The sequence below is a fragment of the Eucyclogobius newberryi genome, unplaced genomic scaffold (genome assembly GCF_026437365.1).
Source record: "Eucyclogobius newberryi isolate DKJ021-1_F unplaced genomic scaffold, fEucNew1.0.hap1 SCAF_1, whole genome shotgun sequence".
Classification (NCBI taxonomy): domain Eukaryota; kingdom Metazoa; phylum Chordata; class Actinopteri; order Gobiiformes; family Gobiidae; genus Eucyclogobius; species Eucyclogobius newberryi.
In genome coordinates, this window is record NW_027315723.1 from 4836558 (window position 1) to 4849513 (window position 12956).

General features: G+C 37.9%; 1 protein-coding gene across 1 annotated transcript in view; it reads left to right on the top strand.

Moving 5' to 3' along the window:
• Positions 1 to 12956, top strand: part of pard3ba (par-3 family cell polarity regulator beta a) — a 263992-nt gene that overhangs the window by 90114 nt on the left and 160922 nt on the right. The window contains exons 11-13 of the mRNA XM_072443180.1: positions 3152 to 3337; positions 7054 to 7215; positions 9200 to 9289. Of these exons, the coding sequence (XP_072299281.1) occupies positions 3152 to 3337; positions 7054 to 7215; positions 9200 to 9289 (438 nt within the window). The remainder of the gene's footprint in view (positions 1 to 3151; positions 3338 to 7053; positions 7216 to 9199; positions 9290 to 12956) is intronic.

The window sequence follows — 12956 nt, forward strand, 5'->3', positions numbered from 1 at the left end:
CACTAAAGTTGTAAGTCTTGAGTCACTTAAGACTTCAATATTATCATTATCATTATCGAAAACTAAAACCAGACTGTAGTGGTGTCTGTGGGCAACACACTTCACTCATCTTGTTTGTATGAATGTGGTGTAGGGCTGCAACGATTAATCAGAATAATGACTAGTCGACTATTAACACTATCCTAAACATATTTTGACGATCTTTAATTATTATTTAGACTATACAGACACTAAAACACATGCCAAACGGCCTATTATTATTATACAGATTTTCATCAATAATACACTTTATTCATATGTTGTATCTAAAGCCTTCATCACCATGTCCAATTTATTTGATTTAAAAGGTATTTACAAATCTGTATGTACAATATAATCGTTTGACCCTTCGACTAATCCTAAAAAGAATAGCTTAGTAGTCAATAATTAAAATAATCGTTAGTTGCAGCTTGAGGTAAGAGATGTATTTATATGATGTATTATTTATTTGATATGGACAGTGCATATTAATGAACATCTGTAACATTCAATATATGTAGACTATTGTTATTCTGGAGATGCGCAAAGTTAGAAAATGTAGTATATTTTCTAAAATGAAAACGACTTAAAATGACCTTAAAAGAAAATGTAAATGTAATTTCCCAAACTAGAGAGTTAAGTGATATTTCTGCACTTTTGTGGTTGATTTTTATGGTTCATTTATATTTTGTGCTAGGTATGTTCCCTTGAAGCAACTTTATACAATCACATCTTAGACTTAAAACCTTCTCCTAAATTTGTTTACCGGTCATTCAACATTTCAAGTTGCTCGCTCTCATCCCCGTGTTTGTAGAGGTCTAAAGTGCTGTGTTAGAGCGTTTGCACAGAATAAGACCTCATGGAGACACAGGGAGGTTCAGTTCTCTTCACCCTCGTTCCCATAGTTCCATAAAACCTGTACCTACCCACAATCCTCAGCGTAATGTGTCTCTTCAGACTCCATTTTCACTGTAATTTCTCCTTTTGATGGCAGGGGAATTCCAGAGGTGCTTTGGGCTTTGTAGATGCTCATTTTAGACCCGGTTCAGTCCTGGTTTAGTTCTGGTTCAGTCCTGGTTCAGTCCTGGTTTAGTCCTGGTTCAGTCCTGGTTTAGTTCTGGTTCAGTCCTGGTTCAGTCCTGGTTTAGTCCTGGTTTAGTCCTGGTTCAGTCCTGGTTTAGTTCTGGTTCAGTCCTGGTTCAGTCCTGGTTTAGTCCTGGTTTAGTCCTGGTTCAGTCCTGGTTCAGTCCTGGTTCAGTCCTGGTTTAGTCCTGGTTTAGTCCTGGTTCAGTCCTGGTTTAGTCCTGGTTCAGTCCTGGTTCAGTCCTGGTTTTGTCCCGGTTCAGTCCCGGTTCAGTCCCGGTTCAGTCCCAGTTCAGTCCCGGTTCAGTCCCGGTTCAGTCCCGGTTTAGTCCCGGTTTAGTCGGTACCTGTATTAGTTGTTTGTTTGCAGGTAAACTTTATTTTAGATTTGTTGTGTTCCATGGCCTGTTTAGATCTGGTTTTGTCATGGTTTAGTGTCTTGTTTTTAGTTAGTCCTATTTCAAGTCCTGCTTTAGTCCAGGTTTTGTTCTATGTTAGATCTTGTTTAATCTTAGTTTAATCTGACTTTGGACTGGGTTTAGTGCTGGTTTAGGTCTGGTTTGAGTATTTGTTTAGTTCCTGTTTTAGGGTTTATATCTTGTCTAGTCCTTTTTTATTCCCTCTTTCATTAGTTAAAATGACAGAATCTTTGACAGGTTTGGGCAATATGGACAAAAATGAATATCTTTATTAGTTTTTAGCATTTTGATAAGGATATTCTGACGATAAGTCAATTCAACAGAAATGTGTTAAATACATGTCTGCAAACATATTAGTTGTTTTTAGTTAACTGTAAATTGTATATAAAATGTATGACAAAATTAATATTTGTATCAAATTTACCACATATTTTTGATTTTTAATCAGCTTTTTTTTAAGCATTGTTTAAAAAAAATGATTGTCTACTACTTCTACTTCTACTTCTACTACTACTACACATCATTTAGTTTGAACTGTCTTGTAACCGGCTGAATAATTAAACTCGAGTAGACCTTTGCATTGTGGGTGTGTTTTAACAATAGCTCAGACTCCAGATGTTGAATTTGAATTCTAGTCTGAAGTTTCTAGAAAAAGCAGGCGACCAGGCAGTACATTATTCAGAAAAAGAGCAGGTTTCTCGCAGATTGCGAGATAGGGAAGACGTATTGAACAGAAGGTGGTTGGGGAAAGCTGTGTAGACGCTATGGACTAGTTATTAAATCTGAAGGCCCCTTTGCTGCTCCAGGACGTGTTCGAAAAGATTATTATGTCGAATTTCAAAATGGCTGCGGCAGTTCTGTCTGTAGCTTTCATCTCCAAATGAGAAAAAAAAAAATACAATTTTTCTACCCACCTGCCACTTATTCACCCCTATACTTTTTGTATTCCTTCTTTGGATGTACAGAGCATGCATTACAAGCCTGCGCATCACTTCAAATACCGCTATGATCCAATGGGGTTTCAAATACACGGGCTGTTTTTGATACATGCCGACATGGAAAGCCTTCTGCAGTCTAGAACGGCACTTTTAATTACAATATGACTTGTACAATATAACAGGTGGTGAAAGTAAGAGCTTTAACCTCCTCAGTAACGCTTAAACATACATAATATCAATTACTGAAATAATCAACGACTCAGTTTAATGAATAATAGCCTGATTTTTCAAACGGTGAAAGGAGGAATGATGTAATTAAGTTGTTCCGAGCTCTGTCATACCTCTTGGCTCATTTCTAGTATTCACATGCATGAGTTTTCCTGCTCGTGCACGGCTTTAAAACAACTTTTTCAGACAGAGAGGTGAAGAAGGGCTCATTCTTACTGCTCTTTCAAAGGGCTGCTTAAGGACACACATACTTTATATCTGTAAAGGTGATTGTGATTCGTACTACATCTTCTATATACATATGCCAAATATTTCAAATGCAATTCCCCACAAACACTGTGGATCTACAATGTGGATATTCTGTTTGGATATTTCCTTCAAAAAAAAAAAGAGCGCCACCTAGATCTTGAATGTTGTGAACGCAATAACACAGTCTGGTTTTTAAATGTACTTTTGTGTTTTCAGAAAGGTGAGGAAGCGAGCAGCCTGGGGATGGATGACGGTCGTGAGCTGCTGATGTTCGAGGTGCCTCTGAACGAGTCCGGATCGGCCGGACTCGGGGTCAGTCTGAAGGGAAACAAGTCCAGAGAGACCGGAGAGGACCTGGGCATCTTCATCAAGTCCATCATCCACGGAGGAGCCGCGTACAAGGTGCTGCCCACAGAGATGCTTCATGTTATATGAGATTTCAGCATACTTTTGGTACTTTTGGTATACGTTCAAGGAAAGCACCATTGTCTAAGAAATAGATTGAAAGCATGCATTTTTTTTTTTTTTGTAACCATTTATTTTTTAAACATAGAACAACAAACACATACATATGGATATGGTTTTTATTGCATTTAAAAACGTGTGTCATTACTGTAAGCGGGCTCGCCTCCTCCTCACTGACCTGACTCCTCCTCGATCTTCTCCTCCTCCTCCTCCTCCTCCTCCTCCTCCTCCTCCTCCTCCTCCTCCTCCTCCTCCTCCTCCTCATCTTCCTCTTCCTCTTCCTCTTCCTCTTCCTCCTCCTCCTCCTCCTCCTCCTCCTCCTCCTCCTCCTCCTCCTCCTCCTCCTCATCCTCCTCTTCCTCCTCTTCCTCCTCTTCCTCCTCCTCCTCCTCCTCCTCATCTTCCTCTTCCTCCTCTTCCTCCTCTTCCTCCTCCTCCTCCTCTTCCTCCTCCTCCTCCTCCTCCTCTTCCTCTTCCTCCTCTTCCTCCTCTTCCTCCTCAGATGTGACTTCAATGTATTGTACCAGTGTGATACACAAACGAGTGAACAGTCCAAATCTGAAAAAAATCCAACTTATGATACTGTCATATGTACTATTAAAACAGATTTGAATCTTTTCTTTTCTTTTTTTACAAAGTGACAGCAGTTTGAACACGCAAATCACATTTATCTGACTTCTACAGCGTTGAAATGAAACAGGCTCCACATTTTTTTCACTGAAAGTCAGGAATAAAACTCAAATAAATAATAAAACATCTGCCAGACAACAACAATTAAGCAAGAAAATGCAAATAAAGTTAGTGTTTTAAAACTGAAATATATTTTGGGAAAGAAAATGTGGCAAACTTGAAGCAACTTCAGCCTATTCGAGGTGATTAAAGATGACTCATTTTGCATAATTGCTCATTAAATGTTATTAGTCTCATAATGTGACAACAAATCTCCTGGTGCCTTTCCTCTTCTACATATCACTTCAGAGCTCAGGGGTTCATACTTGCCACTTCTCGAACTACACGAACCACTTCTCCCCAAGTCGCACCAAGTTCCCCAGAACGTCTAAACAAAAGGGATGGTTTATAAGTCATAGTTATAGGCGTACATTTCCCACAGTGCTTTCACTTTTAGTATCATCTCTTTAAAAATACATGAAGTGTTTTCTCTGTTGTTGCGACACAGTTTTGTCCCTTTGTTGTTTCTTTTATTCACATGTGTGCGCCTCCTTAAACTCTATCACCGTCCTCCTTCCTTTGTACTCGACTGTTTAGCGGCCATTTGTGTCGCGTCGCTTTTTTATCAGCTAACACTTTCCCTCTCTCTCATCACCTCCTTCCTCCTCCACTTCTCACTTCCTTATCTTCCAACTTTCCTCGCTTCCTTCCTACTTCATCCCGCTTGACTTACCTTGACCTTTCCGCGTCTTATGACCCCGAATAACCTCTTCCTGTCAGCGAAATGTCCACCTTATCTCTGGCACTTCAACTCAGAAAATAAAAAAAAACACACTCCACACTCTTTGCTGCAGTGTCTACTTCCTGACTTTTAAGGATCCACGGGCTGCTCTCGGATATAAAGGGCCGTGTGACAAGTGTGTTTTGGAGATAGTGGGCTGGTTCAGGATCAGTTTTGAGATGATAGGACTCCCTGTGGAGATGTTAGAAGTGCAGTGGTGACAGGAGAGTGCGATGTCTGCTCCTGCACGACAAGGAAGACCAGAGGATTTATAGCAAAGTTACTGAAGACTTTTACGAGTTTTACCACTGGCAACCAAACAGGCTAATATAGATATTATTAGGGTTGGGCCATTTCATTTTGATACGGGAAAAGATTTTAAAAAAAAACATTGATCAGGACAGACTCAGTTTAAAAGTGTTTTTCTGCTGTTTCCTGTTATGCAGTGTAGGACAAAGTTATGCCTTTGAGGTTAGGCTCAGGATTAGGATTAGGTTTAGGAACAGATCCTTTGATTAAGTTTAGGGCTTTGGATGTGGCTGTAGAACTGGAGCGAGGGAATATTTCTGTCCCAACATGTTCCTGAAGGCTGTCACCAGGAGCTCCTGAGACCACCATGACTAGGCTGTAGAATTAATCTAGTTTTGATTGGGATTCGGTCAGTTCAATTCGTCATTAATCAGTTTTGGTCATTTAGGCGTGTGGTTTGGAGCAGAGTTCAGACTTTTTAAATGGCAATTATTAAAAGTCTGCATTGTTTACGTACAGAAAATTATATTGAAAGGATATTTGTTTTCAATTAGTTGATAAATATGAGGAAATGTTAATTCAAGCCCAAAGTGATTATTAAAGATTTAAAATGATTGGATCTATTGCCCTTGGTGGATGTAATAATGTGTTGGTTTTTGATTGAGCTTTTTAAAGCTTTGCATTTGCTGTTATATTTAACGTTGGACCCGTGCTCCCCCTTTCTTTCCTCTTTGTTGTTCACCAAATTAAATAAAGCCTGATAAATATAAGGCCCGAAGTCACTGGGATAGGCTCCAGTCACCCGCGACCCCGAAAGGGAACAAGCGGTAGAAAATGGATGGATGGATGGAAATATAAAAATGATCTGAAATGTACTGATACAGAGTCATAAAACACCACTTCAAGTACAGCAAAACAACTGCAGCCAACTTCTAATGTAAAAAAATGTTCATTTCTGGCCTTTACTTCTCTCCTGTCTTCTTTCTCTCTCCCTTCTCCACTAAAGCCTCTATTTAAAACACTTAGAGTGGATTTAGTACGTGTCGAGCCCTTTCCATTAGCCTAGTTCAGCGTTTATCTCTGCTCCAAGAAGATTGCTAATGTTAGATTTCTCATCCCCTTCCCACATGTATTTTAATTTTCTACCTTCCTTCTTTATCTCGCTGCTTTCTCCTCTCACTTCTCTTTTTTTTCATGTAATTTAGAGTTACATTAAGTAAGCACTAATGAGAGTAATGGGAATTGGACATTTCTAAATGCCCCTTTAGTGTGCTTGGAGAAATAGTGGGAATATGACTTGAGCTGTTTTTATTTCTTTGTATGGAAGGTTCCACAGTATGACATTTAATCCATCCGTCAAAAATGTATGTAGCTGCAGGTGTTTGTATTTTTCAAAATATCTTGAAAAACATGTTCTTACTGGGAGTGGGCTCGCCTCATCACAGATCTGACTTGTAACCTGGCCTGTTGGCGGCGTTTGCTTTTCTCTATGTAGATACTGTAGATTTTTGTCGTCGACTATAGACGTTCTCTGTGCACCATGTAGTCGACTAAAACTCTCAAACCGATTAGCAGTAAGTATCTCTATGATTGGATCATGTGTCTGTACCCAAACTTCTCTGATCACAAGATTACAGGAGGTCACAATTATTTCTACACAAAACAACTAGTATCTATCTGTAAAAAATATACACATAAATCACTCCATGCCTTCACCTTTCTGCTTTTGCAAATCCTTTGAAATCCCTCCAAAATAATTAAAGTCCAGTAATGCATAGTTTTTATATCACATTTAATATTACATTTTGTGGTCTACAAAAGGAGTGTTTATTTGTGGTATTAAAAAATACAGGTCCTTTCAAACATGATTTAATAATAAAGAACGTTTTGTGACATCCAGTGCCACCACAAAAATGATTTATTTTATATTTATTTAATTTTGTATTTTTTGCAGGATGGAAGATTGTGCGTGAATGACCAGCTGATCGCAGTAAACGGTGAATCTTTAGAAGGACATTCGAACCATGTAGCCATGGAAACGCTGAGAAGATCGATGTCCTCAGAGGGAAACGCCAGAGGAACCATTCAGCTCGTGGTGCTCCGAGCTGCTAAACAGGTAGACATTCGGATATGAAGGACACATATGCAAAATGTGTCCTTCCAGGTATGTTCCCTCATCACACACATACCTGGAGTCTCATTTAGCTTCATTCATGCTTGTTTCATTAATCCTTTTGACCATCTCCCATTTTCAATACATTCAGAAGGTGGATATCCAGAGGTCGCCTTGTTTTAAGTCCATAAATCATCGCCAGACTTGTTCTGAGCATTTCTGCCTCCAATCATGTTGGGGGAAGCTAGCTTTTTTTTTTTTTTCATTTCCTCTTGGCAATGCCCTTTTTTGCTCACCTGCTCCTGCAAGACCAATCATAAAGAGATCGGATTACGGTACTTGCATTAGATGTGTCTGTTACTGAATTAAATCTTTAGTGTTGTGGGATTGGACCAGTGCAGTGACAAATGCATTTTGTTCATAAATGTATTGTGTTTTTATTTCACAATGTAAAAAGTGTCATTCTACATTGTTATAAGATTGTTTTGTTTGTAAAATGTGAATTGGCCAAGATCCCATCAACCAATTAATCAAAATGGCTAAATGTCTACAGCTCTAATATGTTTACGGCCCGACTGCATTTGAAGTCAAAGTCTTACATGGGTTAGATGGCCATGATTTTACTCTTGTAATCATGTGTTTTAAGTAAATTAATCTAATCTAATCTAATCAGATATTTTAGCTGACTTAAATTTCAATTATTGGAATGATTTTAGATTATTTTTTGGTCATTGATTTATATTTGACAATACTCCAACATTTCAATGTTTGTCTTCACATATGATCTAAACTGGAAGACATTTATCCATCTGTTTTCCATCTTGTCTTTTCTCCTGCAGTGTCTTATTCTCAGCTGCTGCTAAATGTGGGGCAGCCTGTTTAAAGTTGTAGTGTGGTTTGATCAAATTGGTCGCATTAAAAATGTATCTCTTATGCATTATGTAACCGCTGATTTCATTTAAAGATTATTCATAAGTTGGCACAGTTTTGAGAAAAATGGGAGCAAGCAGTGACAAAAATTAGGACCATCTTTCACATGACTTTGTTTCTCCCCCGACAGAGAGAATATTTGAGTGTTTATCAAGCACCTAGAGATAGAGATAGAACAGTATCACAGGATGTTTATATAAAATGGTTATTAATACGATGCCGCACATTTTTTAACATGTATGCATTTGCAATGAGAGATGGGCCTAAAAGTGAATTGTACACTTGTAATTTTAATTAGAATATACTACTCTTGAATATGTATTGTTTTTGAAAGTACTACCACAGGGTAAAAGAACTAAAGCAGAGATAAGGATACATTCAAGCCAAATCCTAGTCTGATTCATGCTTTGAATGGCTATAAAAAATAAACTAAATCAAAGGAAGACAAAAATATGACTCCACTCAAAACACTAACTCTTAGTTTAGAGGAGCCTCGTTGACTACCATATGAGACCCACATCTGTGCTACAGTTTGGAAAAACACTGGTTTATAATAAGAAATCTGTCTCAAAGCTGCAAAAAGAGTTAAGCCAAAATAAAAGAACAGAACATAGACTTCCGTTAAAATACTTGTTTAACTAAATGCAAAGCTGTAGTGATGGTAATACATTCCTGCCACAGCTGCACGGGGGAGACACCATCAACTGGTAACTGTGTCTCAGACCACACGCCCCTGACCTGTGGGGTGCCCCAGGAGTCAATCCTGGAATCCTTCTGTTCACACTGCCGTTAGGACACATTTTCACTGCGTAGTAACTGACTTAGCATTAATTAACACTCAAATCTATGTTTCACTGACTGCAGGTGAATATGGACCAGTGGAATCACTTCAAAAATTGAATTGTTTCTAAAACGTTTAAGACTATTATTCCTTATATAATCAATAATCTTGAAGTCCCTAATACACAGGCCTGGTGGGACGGGGCTTGGCTCAAAACGGCAACAACCAAAATACTAGAGAATTAAAAGAGATGTATTATATTTTTCTCTTTTCCAGATTGCGGCGGCCAACCGTGCTGCAAGCCCCGCCCTCCCTGCTGCTTCCTCCACCCATCCAGGTCCTCCTCCACCCGTCTCCTCCAATCAGGTACGAGCCGGCGAGTCCGGCCCTGGTCCTCATCAACAGCCCAAAGACCAGCCTTCTCCTCCCGCTCGCTCCTCTTCTCTCCTCCTCCCGTCTTTACAGAGGAGGGTGTCGGAACCGTCACCACAGAAACCCAGCCACTTTGCCTCACGACGACCTAATAACACATCTTTACTTTACTCGAATGAATTTAGACGAAGCCGTTATTATTTTGGGTTCAGAGATGGCGAATTTGACGACGAAATTGATTACAGAACCAGTCGAACTTTTGATAATATGCAAGAATTTGAAAATGCGGACTTTGTAGATACTTTAGATTCTTATCAAATGGACACAAGACAAGGTGGCGTCCAGAGTAGAAGCTATACCGATAATGTGAGGGCCATGGCTGGGCAAATGTACGGAGATCCACCATCCAGAAGAGAGGAATTTATTGATGCCGATGCTTATAATTATGAACTGAATGCAGCGTTGACCAGAAGGCATCATTTAAAACATTCAGGAAGACTCTAGACGTATATTGTATTATGAAATGACTCGATAGACCAAAGGTGCATTAGTTGGAGAATAGTTTCAAAATAATGGCTTTGAAATCAAATCTGACGACTTGGGGTGGAGGAATGTAGACATAATCATGGTTTTCAGGGAGCCTCGGATCATGATTTAAATTTGATCACAACTGGTGTAGACTTTTAGAGGTAACTAAAGCCATCTGCTGCTTTTGCAAGTCCACAATTCACTGTGGTTTAATCCCACCTGTCAATCACTCAGAGCAAAAGACTAAACAAGCATGAATGACGCTAACACAACTCCAGGTAGGTTTTTGATGAAGGAACAATGTTATAGTTGTGTAATTTATCTCCTTCAAACAGAAGAACTGATATATCACAAAATCACCAAAATGGCATCATCAAAGATACTTTTCATAAACAGAAGATAATCAAATATATTGGGTTGTGTATTCCTCATTTGAAATATTAAGGAGAATAAGCCATATTATTAACCTTTTCTTTTGCTTGCCAAATGTTACATATGTTGGCACAATTTACTTGACCGTTTAGTATTAGTTTGAATTACATCTTTTTATTACATCTTGCCAAAATGACAATCCCAGTATTTCAGTAACATGATGAAATATTTTCCACTCCCACTTACTTTCTTTACTTGAATCAGGGCTGAGAATCAAAAATAGTGACATTAAGTGACATGATGGTTATTTTACTGAAGACGTTATCCACATTTTGAACTAATTAATATATTTCACAAAGAGGAGAAATACATTTAATTAGCATTTGCTTAACTCCTTTTAACATGTATATATTTATTTTTCTACATGTTACGATGACATTAAAGCTAAACCTTTTCTTAATTACAAATACAATCTCAATTTGGCAACAAATCTTTAAAGCATTTTAAACAAATTATTCAGCAGTTATGTGCATTCTTAATAAAGAACTAAGACTACTTACATGTTAAATATTGAAAGTGGATTGGACTCATCATACGCTTCATTAACTAAATAAAACAAAACTAAATAAAGCCCCAAAATGTCACTTGCAGTCATTTTGATTCTGAACCCTTTTGGTGTATTTTCCACTGTTAACTTTTCCATATCTGTTTTTGTTTTAATCGTTTCTTGTTATCCAAACTCAATTGTCGCTCTTCTTTGTTTTTACCTGCTTGCTTTGCTTGTCTTCTACTCAATAAACTAAATGAATTCCTGCATGTCTCTCAGTGTTGGCTTTCTGTTCTTCCTCTGGGTGCTCTGATTTTTATTAAAGTCTTTTCAATCCTTCTCTTCTCCGTCTGAGAATATATTTTAAGGATTTCTCTTCCAGTTTGTCTCCCTTTTAAAGATAAAAATGATGAAAAAGGTTTGCTGGTAAAATGTGATCAATTATGCACATAGAAGGGAAATCCATTAGGCCTGGTTTAGATCTGGTCTAGTCCTGGTTTAGTCCTGGTTTAGTCCTGGTTTAGTCCTGGTTTAGTCCTGGTTTAGTCTTGGTTTAGTCTTGGGTTAGACCTGGCTTAGTCCTGCATTGGTTATGAGTGTTTGTTCCTGCTCTGTTGTGGTCAGCATCTATTAAAGCCACAAAGTCCTGGTTTAGTCTTGGTGTTAGACCTGGTTTTGGCTTTGCTACATACATTATACTGTACTACTGTACTCAAATACATTATACTGTACTCAAATACATTATACTGTACTCAAAACTGTACACTAACACATTATACTGTACTCAAATACATTATACTGTACTCAAATACATTATACTGTACTCAAAACTGTACACTAACACATTATACTGTACTCAAATACATTATACTGTACTCAAATACATTATACTGTACTCAAATACATTATACTGTACTCAAAATACATTATACTGTACACAAATACATTATACTGTACTCAAAATACATTATACTGTACTCAAAATACATTATACTGTACTTAAATGTTCACTAAAGTATATTCAAAAAAGCCAACTGCTTAATGCGCCAAATCCCTCTTGACATAATGGATGTCTGTGTAAACGTTAGATTTGTGATGTACAAAAGTGTTGAACATCAAACTACATGACATCTTTTAACCTCTGCTTATTTTTAGCTGCTTCTCCCTCTGTTATATTTAACACTCTTTGTTGATTTGAGTCCTGTTTTAGCAAAGAAACTGTTTGGATTTAATTTTTTGGTCTAGTCAGAGTGACAAGATACAGAATTGATACAAGAAAATATCAGTTTCTCATTTTAATGTGACTAAATACATTAGTGTTTACTAGTTTAATTTTCTCAATTTAGCAACCTGCTTTAAACCGGGTCTAAGCTTGGACTAAATTGGGTATGCACAAAGACTAAACCATAGCTAAAATAGGACTAAAATTAAACTACAAGACTACAAAGAAGACTAATCCAGAACTAAATCAAGACCAACATGGATATTCATAGTAGAAAACAGGACTAAACCAGGATTTTACATAATCAACTATCATTAAAAAATGGTATTGAGGAAAAATTAGAAGATTCATTCTGGTCCAACCCCTGCCTGACCCGTCCCTCTGAAAACCCCGTCAATGTGTTTTGCGTCTGCTCCGTCTGCCCTTTGAATCGACTGCAATAGAAGTAGGTATTTATCTTATAGAGGAAATGCATTAGAGATTATGTAAAACTAATGGGACAATAACACGGTCCAGTCTGGGTCACAGAGTTTGGACTGGAGTCTGATAAAGATCTTTGGACCTAAATAAAGCTGCAATCACTTTGAAGTGCCTGACACAAATGGCTGCTTTGAAATGCTAAAAATACTAATACTATTAAACAAATAAATCCTAGTCATATTTATAAATGATTGAAATTGTTATCTTGTCTATATAGACTCCCATTAGGGGTTGTGAGTGACTGGAGCCTATCCCAGTGACTTTGGGCCTTAGTTGGGCTATAATATAGATGGTCAACACATCAAAAACGTGTATTACTGCATCCTGCAATATTGGGCTGCATCCTGCAATATTGGGCTGCATCTATCCTATTTAATCGTGGGTTTGTGTGTTCTTGGAAATTGGTTTGGTGAATGACTGTGTTTTTTTTTGAAGAAATAACAATATAAACCGTATAAATAGACATTACAATTGAAATCCAATGCTGGTTATCCTTCCCAGGTCTTATAGAG